This window comes from Schistocerca piceifrons, chromosome 3 (assembly GCF_021461385.2).
Source record: "Schistocerca piceifrons isolate TAMUIC-IGC-003096 chromosome 3, iqSchPice1.1, whole genome shotgun sequence".
Taxonomy (NCBI): domain Eukaryota; kingdom Metazoa; phylum Arthropoda; class Insecta; order Orthoptera; family Acrididae; genus Schistocerca; species Schistocerca piceifrons.
In genome coordinates this window covers 282870387-282894837 of record NC_060140.1, presented here as the reverse complement: position 1 = coordinate 282894837, position 24451 = coordinate 282870387, and the positions used below count along the sequence as shown (strand labels likewise).

The window sequence follows — 24451 nt, the reverse complement described above, 5'->3', positions numbered from 1 at the left end:
CCACTTCGGTTTTTATTTTCCACCCTTCTCAGCACTAGGAACTCAACATTTAATTTTGATGCTATGTTCTGGTTTGTGTTGCGGACTGTCGGATGTTATTGCCACAGATCAAATGATATTGCCAACTTTCGACTGTAACTTTTTCCTTTTTTGTGATGTCTGTGATCTGATTGCGCATGCATGCATGAGTGTGTGTTTTGGTGCGTATTATTCTGTGTGTCTTTATGTGTGTGTGTGTGTGTGTGTGTGAGTGCGCGCGTCTGTGTGTGACCAGAAGGCGAGAGTGAGGGAGGGAGAGGGAGAGAAACAAAAAGAGAGAGAGAGAGAGGAAGGTCTCCATGTGCGAGAGACAGATTTTTTATTTTATCATTTCTTTTATTAAGTGTAGGAGAGAGTCTGTACTGATGGGTGTTTGCTCATTTGTCATGTTTGTTTTCACCAGTGGCTTTCTGGATTTGGAAGTGTCCTTGCATTTGTATCAGATATTTATCATGGTTGTTCTATCTCATTATTTTCATATCTTGTTCCATGTTTGTAGGATGGTGGTTATGGTGTTTCAAGTGTTCTGCAGAAGTGAAATGGTCTGTTTCGTACTTCCAACACCTGATGTATTCTCTGTATAGTTTTTCAGACACACACACAAACACACACACACACACATACACACAAAGAAAAGTCTACTGAAACGAGTACTATTTCACACACACACACACGCACCTGCATATAAACACAATTAGGTGATAGGTATCTCAAAAAAAGAAAAAAAATTACACCCGAAAGTTTGCAATAACGTTTGATATCTGGCAAAAACATGCGACAGTCGGCATCATAAAACCAAAACATAGCATCAAAACAAGTGTTCAGTTCCTAGGGCTGCGAAGTATGGAAAACAAAAAGCCAAATGGCAATTATAAGAAGAAGAACAGCGGCAAAAGCGGAACTAAAACGCAATATGTAGAAAATCATTCACGGAACCTGCAAGTAGCATTTCAAATATTACTACGTCATATAAAAACCAACCACCATAACTGTCTATAACCTTTATAATACATTGTCCCAAAATGTAAACTACACAGTAAAAAAATGTACATATTCCAGGACACTGAAGATGCTTTGCAGAGAATAAGGGCAAACCCTTATGGCTCGAAAATTGTGTTTCATTCAGTTGTAGTTAGACCGTCAAGAAGTAAAAATGTACAATACACCGTAATATTACACGCAACTGTGGAATACAGCACTACGAAAGTTGAAGATTCTTCTTACTGCGCAAAATAATAACGGTTTCACTGTGCAAAATCATAACAGTCTCATAGAAAAACAAGTTTCATTAATTTGATACTCTACTTAAGAAATGGCTTATGTCGTACTAAACTAATGGAATGCTGAAAGCCGTACTGCTTAAATCAATAAACTTGGGCAAGGAAGGACGTGTTACTAAAGTTCCACAAGGTTCAATCTTAGGTCCTATATTGTTTCTCAGAATTGCGTAGTACTTTACATCTAATGCAAATACAATGGAATTTATTCTTTTTGCAGACAGTTATACTGAGGACGCAGCATAAGAAATTTCTTTAAATAAACACTAAAAAATAATTATAGACTACACTAGCTGTTACCCACAGCTTCGATCGCAGATCAGCAACTCTGTTATAATGAGTGATGGCGAGGAAATATGCTAGAGTTAATAAATACTTGGGTGTACAGCAGTGTCGATATGTTTATGTGTCTGAATAAATGTTTATGGTGCCTGTGTATAGGTACACAATGAGAGTGCTTTTTTTGCATTGTGTTGAAACTTAGTTAAAAATATTAAAAACTACAAAAATTTTTCCCCCTCATCAGTTACTCATTTCAAGATTTAAACATCGACGCATCAAAAAGTTTTTGGTCTTCCTTCTTTTGCAAGGACATAGAGATTTTGTGTGTTGGATACACGTGAGCACGCCACATAGTGTTGTCCACGAGAAAAACAGTCCTTTTTCTAGAAGTACACCGGAAACTTTGAGTGCATGCCCTTGGGCTTCATTTATTGTCATTCGAAAAACATTTTTATCGAGGATTGCGATCTTTTAAATTTAAAGGGCAAATCCGTCGGTATAATTGAGATTCGTGCAATCAAATCACTTTTTTCTTTAGCTTAGCTACTAGTTATATTAGCTCTAACACTATTTCGACTCAGACGTGTAATTTATAAGCGGGTACAGCTACACATTCTATTCGCATCAAGATTTCTCATTAAGATGAGTAGAACACCAAACAAGAATTTTAGTACTGTTTCCGATTTCAGGTTTTCTTGTGAATTTGATATTTTTTGCATCTATTACGCGAATGATATTATTTATCCTACCTGTGTATAACTTTAACTGTTTAGTGACGTCAGTGCTTCACGTTTTGTTTCCTGTAATCAACATACCATAGTCTTTGTTATTTTATGAGAACTCCGCAAGAACCGCATTTCGGAGTCGCTTCTGATTTACTGTGGGTTCTTTGTGTTATGATATTGAGCAAACGTCGATTGTTAATGAATCGATATTGGTATGACTGCAACAGGTCTTACCTAATACCATTTACTTTGTCATACATCTTTTACAATTGAAGAAATACAGCCACTCGTTATTTGTATTTCCTTCATTCGAGCTTCCAACCGTTTTCAAATGAATTATTGCCGTTACAAGTTCGTAGTTCTTTTGTCGAATACATTTTGAATGCCGCCACTGTCTGTTTTGTATTCATTAAAGTGAGTACTGCAATAACTCGGTGTTGATTAGGAGGTAGATTTAATACACGCTGATGAGTGTGTGGCTATAAAAGTTATTTCGCACGGGTCGACTGCATCGTACAAAACGCGGCTGATGGAGGAGAGCGATATGTGACGACACAGGTTAAAACGGGTGTTTCACCCGAAAAGCGTTTTGGCAAAATAATGTGCAGTAAAGTGACACTGAAATTTTTAATCAATTTAATGCACAGCCGCGGTGCTTAGCGTTATTGTCATGAACAGCACAATATCTTCCTTTTAATACCCTTTTCGCTGCAGACGTCACTGGAAATTCTCAGTTTCCTCTACATCAACCTCATACTCCGCAAGCCACCCAATGGTGTGGGCCGGAGGGTATTTTTTGTACCATTAAATGAGCCCTCCAACCCTGTTCCACTCGCAAATAGTGCGTAGGAAGAACGATTGTCGGAATTTTCTACTCTTGATCAATTGGCGAGACGTATGGAGGAGGGAAGTAATATGTTGTCCGGCTCTTCCCGGAAAGAGCTCTCTCGAAATTTCAGTAGTAAATCTCTCCGTGATGCACAACGCCTCTCTTGTAACGTCTGACAGTGGAGTTTGTTTAGCATCTCCGTAACGCTCTCTCGCCAGCTAAACGATCCAGTGACGAAACGCGCCTCTCTATGTTGGATCTCTTCTATCTCTTCTATCAGTCCTATCTGGTAGGGATCCCAGACAGATGAACAATACTGAAGAATCGGTCAAACAAGCACCTTATAAGCCACTTCCTTCGTGAATGAGTGATATTTCCTTAAGATTCTTCTAATGAATCTGAGTCTGGCATCTGCTCTTCTCACTATTTGTTTTATATGGCCATTCCATTTAAGGTCGTTCCGATTAGTTACTCCTGGATATTTCCAGAGGTTTCTTGTCAACAGTGTAGCTGTACAATAGTGGATTTCTTTTCCTATATATGCGCAGTATGTTACATTTATTTACGTTCAGGGTCAACTGACAGAGCCTGCATCATTCATCAGTTCGCTGGAGATCATTCTTCAAGTCGTTACTGTCTTCTGGCATTGCTACTTTGTTACAGACAACCGCATCATCTGCGAACAGCCTTGGAGAGCATCCGAAGCTTTCTACTAGATCATTTTGTAAATAGTAACGGTCCTATCACACTTCCTTGGAGTAAACCGGAAATTGCCTTTAAATCTATCGATTTTGTTCCGTTAAGAGCGACGTGTTGAGTTCTGTCAGCAAGGAAGTCTTGAATCCAGTCGCAGATCTGCTCCGATACTTGCTAAGCTAGTATTTTTTCACTAAATGGCAGTGCAGGGTGGTGTCAAATGCCTTCCAGTAGTCAAGGAACACGACATCAACCCGGGCGCCTTTTCCTACGGCACTGTGGCTCTCATCGAGGAACAGAGAGAACTGAGTTTCGCACGATCTCTGTTTGCGGAATCCATGTTGATTTTTATAGGGGAGTTCTCCAAGAATGTCATAATTCTTGGGCATAAAACATGTTCCATAATTCTACAACAGATTGAGGTCAACGATATAGGTTCATAATTGTGTGCGCCTGTCCTACGGCCCTTCTTAAAAAAGGGTATGACCTGCACTTTCTTCCAGTCGCTAAGTACCCTACGTTGCTCAAGCGATCTACGGTAAATTACTGCTAGAAGGGGATGAAATTCTCTCGCGTAATCTTTGTAGAATCTTATAGGAATCTCATCTGGAACTGACGTCTTCCTACTTACTACCGTTTCGCGATCGGTGAAATTACACTAATGAGCGAAAAAATTATGACCAGCCTGTTTAAAAACGTGTTCGCCCGCTTTGGAGGGTAGTACAGCACCTATTCTGCCTGGCATGGATTCGACAGGTTCTTGTTAGGTTTCTGAAGGTATGTGGCACCAAATGTCTGTGGACAGGTCTCAAAATTCGCGCAAATTTCGGGCCGGAGGTTTATTGGGCGCACAGCGGGCACCCGATAGTGTTCCCGATGTGTTCTATCGGTTTCGGATCAGGGGAATTTGGTGTACAATACATCAACGTGAGTTCACTATGGAGCAACTCAAAACACTTTAGCACGATTGACGGCCTTGTGACGCGATTCGTTATCCTGATGGAAGGTGCCATCGCCGTCGGGTAAGGCATCAAGCTAAACTGGTACAGGTTATCCGTAATAAAGTTCACGCTGTTGACAGCTGTCATGGTGCCTTAGCATATTGTCACAGGTCCCGTGGATGCCAAAGTGAATGTCATCCACAGAGTAATGCGAGGTCTGTTCCTGAACGTTCGTACTTTGGAGAGAAACGCTATTGGCATCCCTGCACATATTTCATTGTTGTATATCTGTTAGGTATTGTGTCACCCACTTTGCGAATTTCGACACGCAGAGTTAGAGGAGCAACGCTTCCGCATTAAATTGTGCGTGAAACTCAAGAAAATCTTTACAGAGACATTCCAAATGATGCAGGAAGCTTACGGTGGTGAGGGATTAAGCCGTACTCGATATTACCAATAGTTCACACGGTTTAAAAATGCCTCGTTCAGGACGCCCTTCGACGTCTGCCGACGACGCTCATGTCAGGAGCGTCAAGGTAATAGTGCGCGCCAATCGAAAACTGACTGTCCGAGAGACTGCAGAAGAATGTAACATTTTAGTTGGCTCATGTCATGAAATCGTGACACAGCATTATGGAATGCATCGTATTGCCACCAAGCTAGACCAGAATCTAGACCAGAAAGACCTTCGCCTCGCAATCTGTGAAGAGCTTTTGGATCGCGCAAATGAGAACGATATGTTTCCTTAACAGAATCATAAATGCTGATGAGACATGGGTCTACGGTTATAATGTTGACACCAAGGCTCAGTTTTCACGATCGATCGGGAAAGGTTTTCCAAGACCAAAAAAGCTCGTCAAATCAGGTCAAATGTCGACGCCATACTGATAGTTTTCTTTGACTTCGAAGGACTAGTTCATAACGAATTCGTGCCACAGGGACAAACTGTTATTCGATGGTACTATCGAGAGTGTTGCCACGCCTGCGAGATAGTGTGAGAAGGAAACGGCATGAAATGCAGCGAGACAATTCATGGTTCTTCCATCAGGATAACGCACTCGATATGTTCATCCCTGTTGGTGCGTGACTGTTGCACTGTGCTGCTTCATCCTCCGTACTCTCCAGATCTGGCTCCTGCGGATTTTCTTTATTTGCAAAGTTGAAAACCCCGTTGAAAGGACGAAGATTTGCAACGACAGACGAGATAAAAGAAAATTCTCAGATGGCGCTTCGTCAGATCCAGCAACAGGCGTACCAAGACTGCGTCTGGAAGTAGAAACGGCGCTGGAGGCGTAGTGTCGATTGTGGACGAGAGTATTTCGAGGGACATCCCTTGTACAATAAGTACCACAGAAAAATTTTGTGAGCAAAGTACTGAAATTTTTTGAACAGACCTCGTGCTGCACTCGCCGGCCTGCCTCCGTGTCGCAGCGCATGTTTCGAACAACCATTCGCCTGGATGCTGGCGTATCCGGACACGAGTGCCAACCTGGTATGACTAGAAACGTGCTTCATCCGCCCAGCCGAGCCATTTCCATTGACTCGAGGTCCAGTCTCTATGATCCTGTACCCAGGGCAGTCTTATTTGGCGATGTCATTCAGTCAAAATGGGAGCACGTAGGAGTTGTCTGCTGCGTAACCACATGTTCAGCAACGCGCGCTAAATGGTGTACTTCGAGACTTTTGTGCATACACCAGCACTGCGCTCTGTTCTCAGACCCCGCTTTACAGAGCGGCCATCGTCCGTCCTCCACAAATGGAACCCAACTCCCCTGGCGCAGAACCGCCAAGTACCTTGGCGTAACCTTGGACTCTCGTCTTACGTGGAAACCCCACATAGACGAGGTCCACAGGAAGGCCTGCGCCAGAATGTCCATCCTATATCCTATCCTGAACACAACCAGCTCCCTTCCCTGCCCAGTAGCAGTAAATGTGTACGAGGCCCTGATCCGGCCAGTAATGGAGTATGCGTGCCCTGTCTGGGGATACGCGGCAAAGCAGCACCTGGACAAACTCCAGAGGCTGCAGAACCGCGCCCTCAGAAGGGCACTGCACCTACCTCTTGGATTCCCTACAGACGACTTGCACGCCGCAGCCGAAATCCCACTCCTGAGAGAGTGTTTCCAGGATCTGGCAAGGGCCTTCTATGAGGGTTCTTCCAGATCCAGAAACGCACTCATCCACTCCCTAGGTCGGTATGACATGTCCCGCGATAAGCACAAGCGCCCTATGACGATCTTCGACGACTAAGTCGAAGAGAAAATCCCAACACCCAATTCATCATCCTGTTCCTTCCCATATAACACCAAACTTCTCGCCTACCTCAGGCAAGTACCAGACACACTCACAACAATCATCACAAATCACAGACACCAAAAACTATAGAAAAATCACACACATACGCTCACAGGGGAGTAAAAGCCGAAAGGCTACAGACTCCCCCTCACACTTCCCCAAAGAGGGGAAAGCAACAGATGAGAGCAGCAGCAGCCGTCCTCCACGTCATGTGATGAGGGGTGGACGTCCAACATCTTTTCGCCTACTCGGGGCTTCGTCGTCCTTCAACCACTTTCCACAGATGCTTACGAAAGCTCCACGCAAACAATTGACCTCCTACATCACCCGTTGGTTCGCTCATTCCCATGGGCCGCGCCGTAACAAACTGACGCATATCAAAGTAGCTTATGGCAATGGTTCAAATGGCTCTGAGCACTATGGGACTCAACTGCTGAGGTCATTAGTCCCCTAGAACTTAGAACTAGTTAAACCTAACTAACCTAAGGACATCACAAACATCCATGCCCGAGGCAGGATTCGAACCTGCGACCGTAGCGGTCTTGCGGTTCCAGACTGCAGCGCCTTTAAACGCACGGCCACTTCGGCCGGCTATGGCAATGGATTTCCTCATATGCGTCTCCTATCATCGCCACATTTATTCCCCATTCGTCTCTGCTCCGCTAATATACTTTCCTCGACGCGTCACGAGATGGAATTCAGTCTCGCAGTGGACAGTGATCATAATGTTTTTGCTCATCAGTGTACGCTTCAAGCGTTCTTAACGGGTGCAGCTGGAACTCAGATGGACTAACTGCTCCACACAGGATCTTTCAGGCTTGTCTCCATCATCATCGTTTATCAGCACAGCTCCTCTTTTGTAACTTTTATTTTTTTATTCCTTGGCAAGTATGATAGCGATTCTTACCGAAACGACATGGATTAGTAAGAACTGCAGATATCAAAGTATTTTTCCTAGTAGTTTTTTTAAAGTTATACAATACATGTAACTTTGGTCTAAAAGAATCTTCCTACGATTTAATGGCTTTAGTACATTCATAAAGAGCTGAATTAGACACAACTTTTCAGTAGCGTGTGGCGCACCCTTTCGCCATTACGATAGCTTCAACATGCTGGGGTGGACATTCCACGCCGAAAGTAACATTCCAAATTAAGAGGATATCGCCGATGCGTGACGTCAGTTGGCGTTGACCTGTGACCGCGAAGAGTGAAGAATATGCACTGAACGACCGTGCCTATGAAGGAGGAGGAATTTGTTAATTTAAGAGAAAATTGTTGGATGGCGAGCAGTTTAGCATGAGCAAAGGTAAAAGCACCAGAGACTGCTGACTTTGCACTTGGTCATAGACGTAAGGCTTAAGGAAAATCGAGACATATTCTACATCTACATCTACATTTATACTCCGCAAGCCACCCAACGGTGTGTGGCGGAGGACACTTTACGTGCCACTGTCATTACCTCCCTTTCCTGTTCCAGTCGCGTATGGTTCGCGGGAAGAACGACTGTCTGAAAGCCTCCGTGGGCGCTCTAATCTCTCTAATTTTACATTCGTGATCTCCTCGGGAGCTATAAGTAGGGGGAAGAAATATATTCGATACCTCATCCAGAAACGCACTCTCTCGAAACCTGGCGAGCAAGCTACAGCGCGATGCAGAGCGCCTCTCTTGCAGAGTCTGCCACTTGAGTTTGTTATACATCTCCGTAACGCTATCACGGTTACCAAATAATCCTGTGACGAAACGCACCCCTCTTCTTTGGATCTTCTCTATCTCCTCCGTCAGACCGATCTGGTACGGATCCCACACTGATGAGCAATACTCAAGTATAGGTCGAACGAGTGTTTTGTAAGCCATCTCCTTTGTTGATGGACTACATTTTCTAAGGACTCTCCCAATGAATCTCAACCTGGTACCCGCCTTACCAACAATTAATTTTATATGATCATTCCACTTCAAATCGTTCCGCACGCATACTCCCAGATATTTTACAGAAGTAACTGCTACCAGTGTTTGTTCCGCTATCATATAATCATATAATAAAGGATCCTTCTTTCTATGTATTCGCAATACATTACATTTGTCTATGTTAAGGGTCAGTTGCCACTCCCTGCACCAAGTGCCTATCCGCTGCAGATCTTCCTGCATTTCACTACAATTTTCTAATGCTGCAACTTCTCTGTATACTACAGCATCATCCGCGAAAAGCCGCATGGAACTTCCGACACTATCTACTAGGTCATTTATATATATCGTGAAAAGCAATGGTCCCATAACACTCCCCTGTGGCACGCCAGAGGTTACCTTAACGTCTGTAGACGTCTCTCCATTGATAACAACATGCTGTGTTCTGTTTGCTAAAAACTCTTCAATCCAGCCACACAGCTGGTCTGATATTCCTTAGGCTCTTACTTTGTTTATCAGGCGACAGTGCGGAACTGTATCGAACGCCTTCCGGAAGTCAAGAAAAATAGCATCTACCTGGGAGCCTGTATCTAATATTTTCTGGGTCTCATGAACAAATAATGCGAGTTGGGTCTCACACGATCGCTGATTCCGGAATCCATGTTGATTCCTACAGAGTAGATTCCGGGTTTCCAAAAACGACATGATACTCGAGCAAAAAACATGTTCTAAAATTCTATAACAGATCGACGTCAGAGATGTAGGTCTATAGTTTTGCGCATCTGCTCGACGACCCTTCTTGAAGACTGGGATTACCTGTGCTCTTTTCCAATCATTTGGAACCTTCCGTTCCTCTAGAGACTTGCGGTACACGGCTGTTAGAAGGGGAGCAAGTTCTTTCGCGTACTCTGTGTAGAATCGAATTGGTATCCCGTCAGGTCCAGTGGACTTTCCTCTATTGAGTGATTCCCGTTGCTTTTCTATTCCTTGAACACTTATTTCGATGTCAGCCATTTTTTCGTTTGTGCGAGGATTTAGAGAAGGAACTGCAGTGCGGTCTTCCTCTGTGAAACAGCTTTGGAAAAATGTGTTTAGTATTTCAGCTTTACGCGTGTCATCCTCTGTTTCAATGCCATCATCATCCCGTAGTGTCTGGATAATCTGTTTCGAGCCACTTACTGATTTAACTTCCTAGGATTTTCTGTCAAGTCGGTACATAGAATTTTACTTTCGAATTCACTGAACGCTTCACGCATAGCCCTCCTTACGCTAACTTTGACATCGTTTAGCTTCTGTTTGTCTGAGAGGTTTTGGCTGCGTTTAAACTTGGAGTGGAGCTCTCTTTGCTTTCGCAGTAGTTTCCTAACTTTGTTGTTGTACCACGGTGGGTTTTTCCCGTCCCTCACAGTTTTACTCGGCACATACCTGTCTAAAACGCATTTTACGATTGCCTTGAACTTTTTCCATAAACACTCAACATTGTCAGTGTCGGAACAGAAATTTTCGTTTTGATCTGTTAGGTAGTCTGAAATCTGCCTTCTATTACTGTTGCTAAACAGATAAACCTTCCTCCCCTTTTTATATTCCTACTAACTTCCAATTTAAGGGGTGCTGCAACGGCTTTATGATCACTGATTCCCTGTTCTGTACATACAGAGTCGAAAAGTTCGGGTCTGTTTGTTATCAGTAGGTCCAAGATGTTATCTCCACGAGTCGGTTCTCTGTTTAATTGCTCGAGGTAATTTTCGGATAGTGCACTCAGTATAATGTCACTCGATGCTCTGTCCCTACCGCCCGTCCTAAACATCTGAGTGTCCCAGTCTATATCTGGAAAATTGAAATCTCCAACTAAGACTATAACATGCTGAGAAAATTTATGTGAAATGTATTCCAAATTTTCTCTCAGTTGTTCTGCCACTAATGCTGCTGAGTCTGGAGGTCGGTAAAAGGAGCCAATTATTAACCTAGCTCGTTTGTTGAGTGTAACCTCCACCCATAATAATTCACAGGATACAAAGGAATTAAAGACATTAGCTACAAACGAGCATTGATTTATATCAATGAGGCAAGTTCAAAATTTGCACCAAACCGGGCTCTGAACCCGGGTCTGCTGTTTATTAGGCAGAGTGCTGACCACTATGCAATCTGAACACAGTGGTCACCACAACAGCACGGACTACCGTAGCCCACCTCCTGTCAGACATAAATTCTCATACTATTCACTGCTGATGTAGTGCCCCTGCTCACTAGCCTCATTATTCGCGGTATCTCTCCGATTCCTGTAAGAGTTCGAGCTTGGTGTGCATCTGCTCTGAAGGGATGATTGGCTGTCATCGCTGTATTTTTGTATGTGGTTTCTGTGCTTTCGGACTTGTCAGAAAGAACAGACGTCTGATATGTATATAATCTGGCCCGTCGCATGGAACACCTCAGGTGCCGCTTGTTTTGCCCACGGGCTCTGATTCCGAGACACTTTCTGATGCACCTGACGCAGTGGATCCACCCTCACAGCAGGGTGAGTGGCGGTTGGAAACACGTTCGCGTCGCTCGAGGCAAAGGACTAATGTGGAGACTGGACGCCTGGTCTCGCCCTTTCAACTTGTGAGTGGACAGGGGGCAGCTCGTTCAGCAGTGTCCGGACGGTCACTTGAGGGGAGAGGTTTACCAGTTACTGGGAGCTCCAATGTTAGGAGCGTTATGGAGTCTCTTAGGCAAATAGTATTCAGCGCTGGAAAGAAAGGCAATGTGCACTCTGTATGTCTGCCGGGGGGGGGGGGGGGGGGGGGGGGGGGAGGGCTAATCCGAGATGTGCAAGCGGCCTTGCCTGTGGCTATCGACGTGCAGAGTGCAGTCGTCTGCATGTTGTGGCTCATGTCAGCACCAACGACGCCTGTTGCATGGGTTCTGAGGCGATAGTTCGAACAGGTGGATGGCGGACGTCATGAAGACTGCTGTCCTTGTGAGCGGGGTACAAGAAGAGCTCGCAGTTTGCAGCACTGTTCCCAGAGTTGATCGGGGTCCTTTGGTTTAGAGCCCAGGGGAGGGTCTCAGCTAAAGGCTTCGTCGACTCTGTGATGGGCTTGGCTTCAGATTCTAGATCTGCGTTATCGTGTGAGGATTTGTAGGACTCCCCCTTGACAGATCTGGGGTGCACTATACAATGCAAGCAGCTACTCGTGTAGCAGAGTACTTGTAGCGTGAACATGAGGTTTTTTTTAGGCTAGGCAGTAGTTTGAGGTGTTCTGATGAGAATACTCGCCAGTCGATATGTAGCAAGGGAAGTCAAACGGTGTCCAGAATAAAGACAATTCGACTGTCACCATTTTATCAGAAAACTGTAGAAGTGTTGGTCTTAAAGTTCCAGAATTTACTGCCCTCCAGGGAAGTTCTCGTGCTCTTATTATGTTTGAGACCGAAAGCTGGCTGAAATCCGAAGTGGAAAGCTCTGACATATTTAGCGAGTCCTGAAACGTATATCTGAAAGGCAGATTAGATGCCGTAGGAGTTGAGAAAAATCTTGTCTCTAGTGAGGTCGAAGTTGAGTGTGACAGTGAAGTTACGTGGCAGCGTAAAACAGGTGTAGGTGAAACCCAATTAACTGTTTAATGTTTCTACCGGCGACCCGATTCTGCTGTGACAGTTCTAGAGTCGTTTATTAAAACTGTGTGCCGGACGGAGACTCGAACTCGGGACCTGTGCTTGGGTAGCTCAGTTGGAGAGCACTTGCCCACGAAAGGCAAAGGTCCCGAATTCGAGTCTCGGTCCGGCACACAGTTTTAATCTGCCAGGAAGTTTCATATCAGCGCACAGTCCGCTGCAGAGTGAAAAGCTCATTCTGGAGTTCTAGAGTCATTTAAAGGAAGTCTACAGTCAATAGCGCCGCAATACCCAGATCGTGCAATACTAGTTAGACGCGACTTTAACCCACCGAGTGTAGATTGGAATGTCTATGGATTCATTGCGGGGGGGGGGGGGGGGGGTTACAGACAGACAGTCATGTGAAATACTTTTGAACACTTTTTCTGTAAATTGTCTGGAGCATCTAGCTCGGCAGCCCACAAACAATGGAAATATGTTAGACTTTGTAGCTACAAATAGGCCGGACATTATCGACAGTGTCAGTACAGAAACGGGCATTAGCGATCATGATGTCATCGTAGTAACAATGACTACGAAAGATAATAAATCAGCAAGAAGGCTAGGAGAGTGTTTGTGCTACGTAGAGCAGATAAGCAGTTATTAGCTTTTCACTTAGCGAGTGAACTGTTATCACTTAGTTCCAGTAATATGGATATAAAGGAATTATGGGCAGAATTTAAACAGATTGTGAATCGTCGTCTGGAAAGTTATATGCCTAGGAACTGGATAAAATATGGGAAACCCCACCACGGTTCAATAACGAAATTCGGCATATGCTGAGGATGCAGATCCTGTTGCACTCTCGGTTCGAAAGGGAACGCACAAATGGCGACAAGCGAAGATTAGTGCGTCTGCGAAAAGATGTATGCGCGAAGCGTACAACAACTAAACAACTACCACCGTCACGCCTTAGCAAGAGACCTGACAGAGAACCAGAGAAACTTCTGGTCTTGCGTAAAATCGCTATGCGGGTTAAAGGCTTCCATTCAGGCCCTAGTTGACCAGTCTAGCCTGGCAGTTGAAGACAGCAAAACGAAAGCCGAAGTTTAAATTTAATGTTCAAGAACTGGTTCACACCAGAGAAGCGTACAAACCTACAGTCATTTGACCATCGGACGGACTCCCATATGGACCAATAGTAATGAGCATATCTGGCGTAGACAAACAGCTGAAGGATTTGAAAGCAAGTAAACTACCAGGTCCGGATTTTACGAAGAGTACTTTACGGCAATTGTCCCTTACGTAGCTTGCATTTATCGTGAATCTCTCGCCCAGCTCAAAGTCCCAAGTGACTGGAAAAAAGCGCAGGTGACTGCTGTATATAAGAAAGGTAAAAGAAAGGACCCGCAAAATTACTAACAAATATCCCTCACTTCTGTTTGCTGCAGAATCATTGAACTTATTCTCAGTTCGAATACAATACACTTTCTTGAGACTGAAAAGCTATGTCCAGGAATCAGCATGGTTTTAGAAAGCAATGCTAGTGCGAAACTCAGCTTGCCCTTTTCTCACATGATATACTGAGAACTATGGATTAAGGGCAACAGGCAGATTCCATATTTCTGAATTTCATTTGACACGGTGCCCAATTGCAGGCTGTTAACGAAGCTACGAGCATGTGGAATAAGTTCACAGATATGTGAGTGGCTCGAAGACTTCTTAAATATTACAATCAAGTATGTTGTCCTCGACGGCGAGTGTTCATCATAGACAAGGTTATCGTGAGGAGTGCCCAATGGAAGTCTGATCGGACCGCTGTTGTCCTCTCTCTCTCTCTCTCTCTCTCTCTCTCTCTATCTACCTATCTATATATATGATTTGGCGGACAGGGTGGGCAGCAATCTGCGGTTGTTTGCTGATGATGTGGAGTACGGTAAGGTGTCGAAGTTGCGTGACTGTAGGAAGATACAAGACGACTTAGACAAAATTTCCACTTGGTGTGATGAACGGCAGCTATTTCTAAATGTGGAAAAAATTTAAGTTAATGCTGTTGAGTAGGGAGATCAAACCTGTATTGTTCGGTTACAGTGTTGCCAGTGACTTGCTTGACTCAGCCAAGTCCTTTAAATATCTGGGACTTAACGTTACAAAGCGATTTGGAGTGGAACGAGCATCTGAGAACTGTGGTATGGAAGGCGAATGGTCGACCTCAGTTTACGGGGAGAATTTTAGGAAAGAGTGGTTAATCTGTGAAGGAGACTGCAAATAGGACCCTTCTGCGACCTATTCTTGAGTACTGCTAGAGTATTTGGGATCCGTAGCAGAACCTTTCAAGCTGGAAATGAAGAGATACAGAAAGTATGTGAGGATATTGAAAGGGTAATGTAATAAGTGAAAGGAAATGAAAATGTAACAGTCATGGGGTACTGGAATGCAGTTGCAGGGAAAGGAACAGACGCCCAAGTATGGACATGGGACAAGGACTAAGAGAGGAGAAAGACTAACTGAGTTCTGCAAAAACAGACAGAGATTCTGAAATTAGATACTGCATTGTAAGGCGTACCCTGGAGCAGGTATAGACTCAGATCATAATATAGTAGTGATGGAGAGTAGGCTGAAGTTTAAGAAATTACTCAAGAAGAATCAATATGCAAAGAACTGGGATACAGAAGTAGTAAGGAATGCCGAGATTCGCTTGAAGTTCTTTAAGGCTATAGATACAGTAATAAGGAATAGCTCGTAGGCAATATTGTAGAAAAGCAATGGACATCCCTATAAAGGACAATCACGGAAGTTGGAAAGAAAAACATAGGTACAAAGAAGGTGATTGGGAAGAAACCATGGGTAACAGAAAAAATACTCCAGTTGATCGATGAAAGAAGGAACTATAAAAATATTCAGAGAAATTTAGGAATACAGAAACATAAGTCACTGACGAATGAAATAAATAGGAAGTGCAGGGAAGCTAAGGTGTAATGGGTGCATGAAAAATGTGAAGAAATTGAAAAAGAAATGAATGTCGGAAGGACTGATTCAGCATACAGGAAAGTCAAAACAAACTTCGGTGAAATGAAAAGCAAGGGTGGTAGCATTACGAGTGTCCGCAGCTCGTGGTGTAGTGGCTAGCGTTGCTGCCTCTGGATCAGGGGGTCCTGGGTTCGATTCCCGGTCTGGTTGGGGATTTTCTCTGCCCGGGGAACTGAGTGTTTGTGTTGTCCTTATTATTTCATCATCATTATCATTCGTGACAGTGGCTAGATTGGACTGTGTACAAAAACTGGGTTGTGTAAAAGTTGGGACTTCGTACGGGCGCTGTAGACCGTGGGGTTGAGCGGCCCACAAACCAAACATCATCTTTATCAACATTAGGAGTGCAACGGGAATTCCACTTTTAAAGGCAGAACAGAGGGCGGATAGGAGGAAAGAGGACATTGAAGGTCTCTATGAAGGGAAAGATGTGACTGATGTAATAGAAGAAGAAAGAAGAGTCAATTTAGAAGACGTAAGGGATCCAGTATTAGAATCAGAATCTAAAAGAGGACCTAAATCAAATAAGGCAGAAGGGATAGATATAATTCCATCAGAATTTCCAAAATCATTGTTAGAAGCGCGTACAAAATGACTTTTCAGGTTGGTGTGTAGATTGGTGTGTAGAATGCATGATTCTGGCAACATACCATCTGAATTTCGGAAAAATATCATCCGCACAATTCCGAAGACTGCTAGAGCTGACAATTGCGAAAATTATCGCACAACAAGGTTAACAGCTCATGCGTCCAAGTTGCTGACAAGAATAACATACATAACAAGGGAAAAGAAAACTAAAGATGTGTTGGATGACGATCAGTTAGGCTTTAGAAAAGATAAAGGCACCAGAGAGGCAATCCTGACGTAGCGCCTGATAATAGAAGCAAGACTAAAGAAAAACCAAGACAAGTTCATAGGATTTGTCGACCTGGAAAAAGCCTTCGACAATGAAAAAGGGCGCAAGATATTCGAAATTCTGAGAAGAATAGAGGTAAGATATAGGGAGGGAAGGGTAATATGCAGTATGTACAAGAGCCAAGAGAGAATAATAAGAGTAGACGACCAAGAAGAAGTGCTCGGATTAAAAAAGGGTGTAAGACAAGCTACTGTTTAATCTGTACACTGAAGAAGCAATGATGGAAATAAAAGAAAGGTTCGGGTTTGGGATTAAAATTCAAGGTGAAAGGATATCAATGATATGCTTCGCTGATGACATTGCTATGCTGAGTGAAAGTGAAGACGAATTACATGAGATGCTGAACGGGTTTAATGAGTACAGAACATGTACTGAGAGCAAATCGAAGAAAGACGAAAGTAATGAGAAACAGCAGATATGAGAACATCGATAAACTTATTATCAAGATTAACGATCACGACGTAGATGAGTTTAAGGAATTCTGATACCTAGGCAGCAAAACAACCAATGACGGACTGTGCAAGGAGGACATCAAAAGCAGACTAGTACTGGCAAAAAGAGAATTCCCGGCCAAGAGAAGTCTACTAGTATCAAACATAGGCCTTAATTTGAGGTTCTGCGCAGAATCGGAAAGATATATGTGGCAAAAACTGACAATGAGAGGGACAGAATGATAGGGACATCTGATAAGACATAAGGGAATGACTTCCATAGTACTAGATGGAACTCTAGAGGTCAAAAACTGTAGAGGAAGACATTGGAATACATCCAGCAAATAATTGAGGACGTAGGTTGCAAGTGCTACTCTGAGATGGAGAGGATGGCACAGGAGAGGAATTCGTGGCTGGCCGCATCAAACCAATCGAAGACTGAAGACGGGAAAAAAGAAAAGGAATTATTGACGCAGGGGGAACCGTCATGGAACAAAAAAAAAAAAAAAAAAAAAACGAAAGCTGGATGCTGGATCTTTAACCGTCAGAGTATGCACACCAATAGACGCGCGGGACACGGCTGTTCCTCAATTTGCGTCCGAAACCCCAACACGACTGTCACCATCGTCATCGAAGCATAACAGAGACGGGATGCTAGCTTTGTTACTAGTAGGTTCGAAAAACACGTATGTGTTATAGAGACGCTTCGGAAATTGGAATGGAAATCGCTGGGGAGAAAATTTGGAGAACCGGCATTTGAACGATTCTACTGCCGCTAAAATAAATTGCGCGTAAGGACCACGAAGATAAGATATGAGAAATTAGGGTTCATTTGCGAACAGGGAAAGGAATGACAAGTAGTGGTGCAATACTAAGAATTTGACGTAAAGGAGTGCAACGTTTGAGAGGTGAATGCTGCTCAGTTCATTTCAGCTGTGTAATAAAAAATTTAACCAGATAAGGCTACAGAAAAACTGCATTTACATCTACATCTACACTCCTCAAGCCACCAAACCGTGTGTGGCGGAGGGCACTTTACGTGCCACTGTCATTACCTCCCTTTCCTGTTCCAGTCGCGTATGGTTCGCGGGAAGAACGACTGCCGGAAAGTCTCCGTGCGCGCTCGAATCTCTCTAATTTTAAATTTGTGATCTCCTCGGGAGGTATAAGTAGGAGGAAGCAATATTTTTGATACCTCATCCAGAAACGCACCCTCTCGAAACCTGGACAGCAAGCTACACCGCGATGCAGAGCGCCTCTCTTGCAGAGTCTGCCACTTGAGTTTGCTAAACATCTCCGTAACGCTATCACGGTTACCAAATACCCCTGTGACGAAACGCGCCGTTCTTCTTTGGATCTTCTCTATCTCCTCTGTCAACCCGGCCTGGTACGGATTCCACACTGATGAGCAATACTCAAGTATAGGCCGAACAAGTGTTTTGTAAGCCACCTCCTTTGTTGATGGACTACATTTTCTAAGGACTCTCCCAATGAATCTCAACCTGGCACCCGCCTTACCAACAATTAATTTTATATGATCATCCCACTTCAAATCGTTCCGTACGCATGTTGTTGTTGTTGTGGTCTTCTGTCCTGAGACTGGTTTGATGCAGATATCCATGCTACTCTATCCTGTGCAAGCTTCTTCATCTCCCAGTACCTACTGCAGCCTACATCCTTCTGAATCTGCTTAGTGTATTCATCTCTTGGTCTCCCTCTGCGATTTTTACCCTCCACGCTGCCCTCCAATACTAAATTTGTATTCCCTCGATGTCTCAGAACATGTCCTACCAACCGATCACTTCTTCTTGTCAAGTTGTGCCACAAACTCCTCTTCTCCCTAATTCTATTCAATACCTCCTCATTAGTTATGTGATCTACCCACCTAACCTTCAGCATTCTTCTGTAACACCACATTTCGAAAGCTTCTATTCTCTTCTTGTCTAAACTATTTATCGTCCACTGGTGTCCAAAATTAAAGCAACAAACTGCTGTTTCATTTTTCAATGTCTAGTTCACGATATAAACACTCTAATTGTCAAAAACGTCATCACGATCGTGTTCTGCACGGAATATGGCACTCCGACTGTACATTGAGCAAGCAATAAAGAAAACAAAAGAAAAGTGGTACAACTCTGCACGCATACTCCCAGATATTTTACAGAAGTAACTGCTACCAGTGTTTGTTCCGCTATCATATAATCATACAATAAAGGATCCTTCTTTCTGTGTATTCGCAATACATTACATTTGTCTATGTTAAGGGTCAGTTGCCACTCCCTGCACCAAGTGCCTATCCGCTGCAGATCTTCCTGCATTTACACGCTTACGTCATGTGCAAGAGGGCTCCAATCACAGTGTTGAGATAACTGGTTCTTGTTTCAAATGTCTGTGGCGTGGGCGCATACGCCACAGCGCAGGTAGCCTGCGGCCCAGGTCCTCCGGGAAAATCTGTGCGAGCGCCACTGACCTGGCGGCGTCCTCGTCGAGATCGTCTTCGTCGTCGAGGAAACGGACGTGCTCTCGGACGACGGCGTCGAGGCGCAGCGGCTGTGGCCGTCGCTGCCAGTAGAAGTAGCCCAGCGGCGAGTGGCGGCGCAGCAGCAGCAGCTTCTCGGGCAGCACGCCGCTCTGCAGCCGCTCCAGCAGCAGCGACCGCAGCTGGCGCAGCAGCTGCGCGCCGTCCACGCCGTCGTCCTCCACCTGCCCACACACCCGTAAGTAGTCTCACTGCCTATAACTACAAATAGTGTTGTGTACATATTTCCGCGTAGTCAGCGCGTACACAACTTTCCCACTAGAGCGCGCCCTGCTAAGCACAACAGCGCAAGCGCAGCGCTCGTCCGTCTCCGCACTACGAGAGGAATAGAAAAGCAACTGGAATCACTCAACCGAGGAAAGTCCACTGGACCTGACGGGATACCAATTCGATTCTACACAGAGTACACGAAAGAACTTGCCCCCCTTCTAACAGCCGTGTACCGCAAGTCTAGAGGAACGGAAGTTTCCAAATGATTGGAAAAGAGCACAGGTAGTCCCAGTCTTCAAGAACGGTCGTCGAGCAGATGCGCAAAACTATAGACCTATATCTCTGACGTCGATATGTTGTAGAATGTTAGAACATGTTTCTTGCTCGCGTGTCATGTCGTTTTTGGAAACCCGGAATCTACTCTGTAGGAATCAACATGGATTCCGGAAACAGCGATCGTGTGAGACCCAACTCGCTTTATTTGTTCATGAGACCCAGAAAATATTAGATACAGGCTCCCAGGTAGATGCTATTTTCCTTGACTTCCGGAAGTCTTTCGATACAGTTCCGCGCTGTCGCCTGATAAACAAAGTAAGAGCCTAAGGAATATCAGACCAGCTGTGTGGCTGGATTGAAGAGTTTTTAGCAAACAGAACACAGCATGTTGTTCTCAATGGAGAGACGTCTACAGACGTTAAAGTAACCTCTGGCGTGCCACAGGGGAGTGTTATGGGACCATTGCTTTTCACGATATATATAGATGACCTAGTAGATAGTGTCGGAAGTTCCATGCGGCTTTTCGCGGATGATGCTGTAGTGTACAGAGAAGTTGCAGCATTAGAAAATTGCAGCGAAATGCAGAAAGATCTGCAGGGGATAGGCACTTGGTGCAGGGAGTGGCAACTGACCCTTAAAATAGACAAATGTAATGTATTGCGAATACATAGAAAGACGGATCCTTTATTATATGATTATATGATAGCGGAACAAACACTGGCAGCAGTTACTTCTGTAAAATATCTGGGAGTATGCGTGCGGAACGATTTGAAGTGGAATGATCATATAAAATTAATTGTTGGTAAGGCGGGTACCAGGTTGAGATTCATTGGGAGAGTCCTTAGAAAATGTAGTCCTTCAACAAAGGAGATGGCTTACAAAACACTCGTTCGACCTATACTTGAGTACTGCTCATCAGTGTGGGATCCGTACCACATCGGGTTGACGGAGGAGGTAGAGAAGATCCAAAGAAGAGCGACGCGTTTCGTCACAGGGTTATTTGGTAACCGTGATAGCGTTACGGAGATGTTTAGCAAACTCAAGTGGCAGACTCTGCAAGAGAGGCGCTCTCCATCGCGTTGTAGCTTGCTGTCCAGGTTTCGATAGGGTGCGTTTTTGGATGGGGTATCGAAAATGTTGCTTCCCCCTACTTATACCTCCCGAGGAGACCACGAATGTAAAATTAGCGAGATTCGAGCGCCCACGGAGGCTTTCAGACAGTCGTTCCTCCCGCGAACCATACGCGACTGGAACAGAAAAGGGAGGTAATGACAGTGGCACGTAAAGTGCCCTCCGCCACACACCATTGGGTGGCTTGCGGAGTATAAATGTAGATATAGATGTAGATGTAGATGGCGCTGCCTTAAGAGACAGTCGAATTTCTGCTTCCGCCGATCTGCGTATTAATGTGTCAAGCAGCCAATGAGACTGCTGCTAACGTAGAACCCTTTCTCCTCGCGGATACCTGAACGCTCGAGGTATTATAACGAGTATACAGACCTCCGATTAGTCAGTCTGCATTAGTCTGCATCAGTCTGCATTAGTTTGTTGTCAAGTTTCAGTCTGCGCCTAATAAAATTATCATATTCCTGTACATAGCCATGTGAGAATAAGATCAACGTACCAAGACCAAAGGAACTTCAGACCGTCTATTGTAAACAGCATCCGGAATCAAGTTAAGTAATTTGTATGCTTTTTATTATTTTAATAAATGTGTGTGAAAATTAATCAAGTTCTGTTTAAAGTTGGTCACCGTCAATCTGCACTCTAAGCGTGCAAGTGGCATTTCTATCGTCTGAACTAACGGCAGAAGATAAACACGCCACGATAAGACCACGAGACATGTTGCTGACACTCGCCTACTTCTTTAGAGCGACAAGCCAAATAATCTGATGGTATGTGTACCAAAGGTCTTACAGTACGCACACCACACTCAGTTTATTATTTAATTTTACACTGGTGTCCAAAATTAAAGCAACAAACTGCTGTTTCACCTTTCAATGTCTACTTCACGATATAGTCACTCTAACTGTCAAAAATGTCATCACCAAAGTGTTCTGCACGGAATACGGCATTCCGAACAACGTACGACCACGCCAGCAGTGAAGTCAGGGCGACTATCATACGGGGTTGTGTTTGCAGGGTAGTACCGTTCCACAATCGCTGTGTACACAGCAATGTACACAGCCACAGACGGTGCCGTTCAAATGGCTCAGAGCACTATGGAACTTAACATATGAGGTCTTCAGTCCCCTAGATCTTAGAACTACTTAAACCTAACCAACCTAAGGACATCCCACACATCCATGCCCGAGGCAGGATTCGAACCTGCGACCGTAGCAGTCGCGCGGTTCCGGACTGAAGCGCCTAGAACCGCGTCCGGCGACAGTGCAGTATGGCACAGAGAAAATGCCTGCAGACTCTCTGCTACGGAGGGCCATAGAAAGAACGGAAACAGGAGAGTCGGAAACTGATGTCGCCCGATGGCTTAATGTAAATCGTTCTGTTGTTTCTTGGATGTGGCGACAGTTTATAGAGGTCGAAACTGTATCCCGGAGAGCTGGACCGTTCTTTGGCTGTAAGGACACGACGGAACCGCCTCAGTACTGCACTGCAACTGGCATCTGACCTCGCAGCATTCCCTGGAGGTGTTGGTGTGTCTTCACAGAAAGGAGCGTCTAGAGTGGAGTCGTCAACATGACACCTGGACGGTTGACGGTGGGCCACTGTTCTTTTCACAGATGAGTTCCAATTTGGTCTGGAGAGTGATTCTCGACGGATATGCATCTGGAGGGCAAGCGGAACACGATTTCGGGATCCAAAAATTGTGGAAAGAGACCGATATCTAGGAGGATCCCTAATGATGCGGGCAGGGATTATGCTAACAGTCGAACATCTCTTCATAAAATTCTACAGGTGAATCAACAAGGTTTAAGTGCATCAGGTACCGTGAGGAGATCTTGGGGCCTCCTGCGCGGTTGTTGAGAGGTGCTGTGGGCCCAGACATCGTATTGAAGGACGATAATGCTTGACTTCAAAGAGAACGGGTAGTTGATGTTTTTTATGGAAACGGAAGATATTGCACACATGGCGTGACGTGCTCGCTCTCCCGATTTGAATCCCATAGAGTATGTCTGGGATGCTAGGCAGACGAGTTGCACCACGTCAGTATCCACCAACCACTCTCCAAGACTTCTGAGCAGTCCTGCAAGAAGAAAATGAATTATTGCCTCAACATGAGATTATGAGATTGATGACATTATTCACAGCATGTCCCGTCGTTGTCAGGCCTGTTTTGCTGCCAGAGTTGATCACACCCCAAAATGAATGAGCACCTTAACCAGTTGCCAGAATGTGTGTGCAAATCCGTTAAGTTGGAAAAAAAAGAAGAACATTTTTGTTTACCGTTATGCACACTTTCTGTATTCTTTACATTGCTTCTACTTTACTGTGACCTATTTATACTGTTTTGTGGCACCATTAAGGCAACCTTGCAAAACTTTCAGTTTGTTGCTTTAATTTGGGACACCAGAATATACTCGTATATCTTGTTCAATAGGACCAAATTCAGGAGCAAGTCTCCACGATCAAAGAATAAGCCAGTACATTAAAATTATAGCATAAGAGTAATAATAGGTCAAATGAAACATGTATGAATCCTATGTAGACGACAAACCGTGAGTTTAAACAAACATAACCAACAACGTAACACACGAATTAGCTTATTTGTTTAATTTTTCCGGAAGTTCCTCGACAGAATAAGAGTGAGCCATGAGGAAACTCTTCAGTTTAGACTTGAAAGTGCGTGGTTATTATTAAGATTTTTGAACTCTTGATGCATCTTATTGAAGATGGAGGCAGCAGAATACCGCTCGACTTTCCTCACAAGAGTCAAGGACATACGTTCCAAATGCAGATTGGATTACTGCCTGGTATTAACTGAGTGAAAGCTGCTCACTCTTGGGAATGCGCTGATATTTTTAACAACAAATAGCGTTAAAGCAAATATGTATTGAGAAGCCAGTGTGAGAATTCTCAAACTACTGAACAGGGTCGACAAAGGTAAATAAAGCAGCATTTAGCTTGTGAGCAGTATCTTGAATATGGTGGTCAAGAGGACGTACTTCGTTCGGCTGCTGCGTGTGACAGGACGAATCAACATTTTCTGCGTACTTATATAAACAAACAGCCTCTATTTCAAAGTTGTTTGTACAGCTACATCTACATCAACTTGCATACTCCGCAAGCCCCGTATGGTGCGTGGTGGCGGTACCATGTACCACAAATTGTCATCGTTCCTATTCCATACGCAAATAGAGTAAGGGAGAGACGACGGTCTATGTGCCTGCGTACGAGCCCTAATTTCTCTAATCATATCTTACGCAAAACGTAGTAGAATCGTTTTGCAGTCAGCTTCAAATGTCAGTTCTCCAAGTTTTCTGAGTAGTGTTCCTCGGAAAGAATGTCGCCTTTCCTACAGCAGTTCC

At 44.3% G+C, this 24451-nt stretch overlaps 1 protein-coding gene across 1 annotated transcript in view; it reads right to left on the bottom strand.

Moving 5' to 3' along the window:
• Nucleotides 1-24451, bottom strand: part of LOC124788590 — a 96869-nt gene that overhangs the window by 24011 nt on the left and 48407 nt on the right. Inside the window, exon 5 of the mRNA XM_047255860.1 lies at nucleotides 19410-19642. Coding sequence (XP_047111816.1) covers nucleotides 19410-19642 — 233 coding nt within the window. The remainder of the gene's footprint in view (nucleotides 1-19409; nucleotides 19643-24451) is intronic.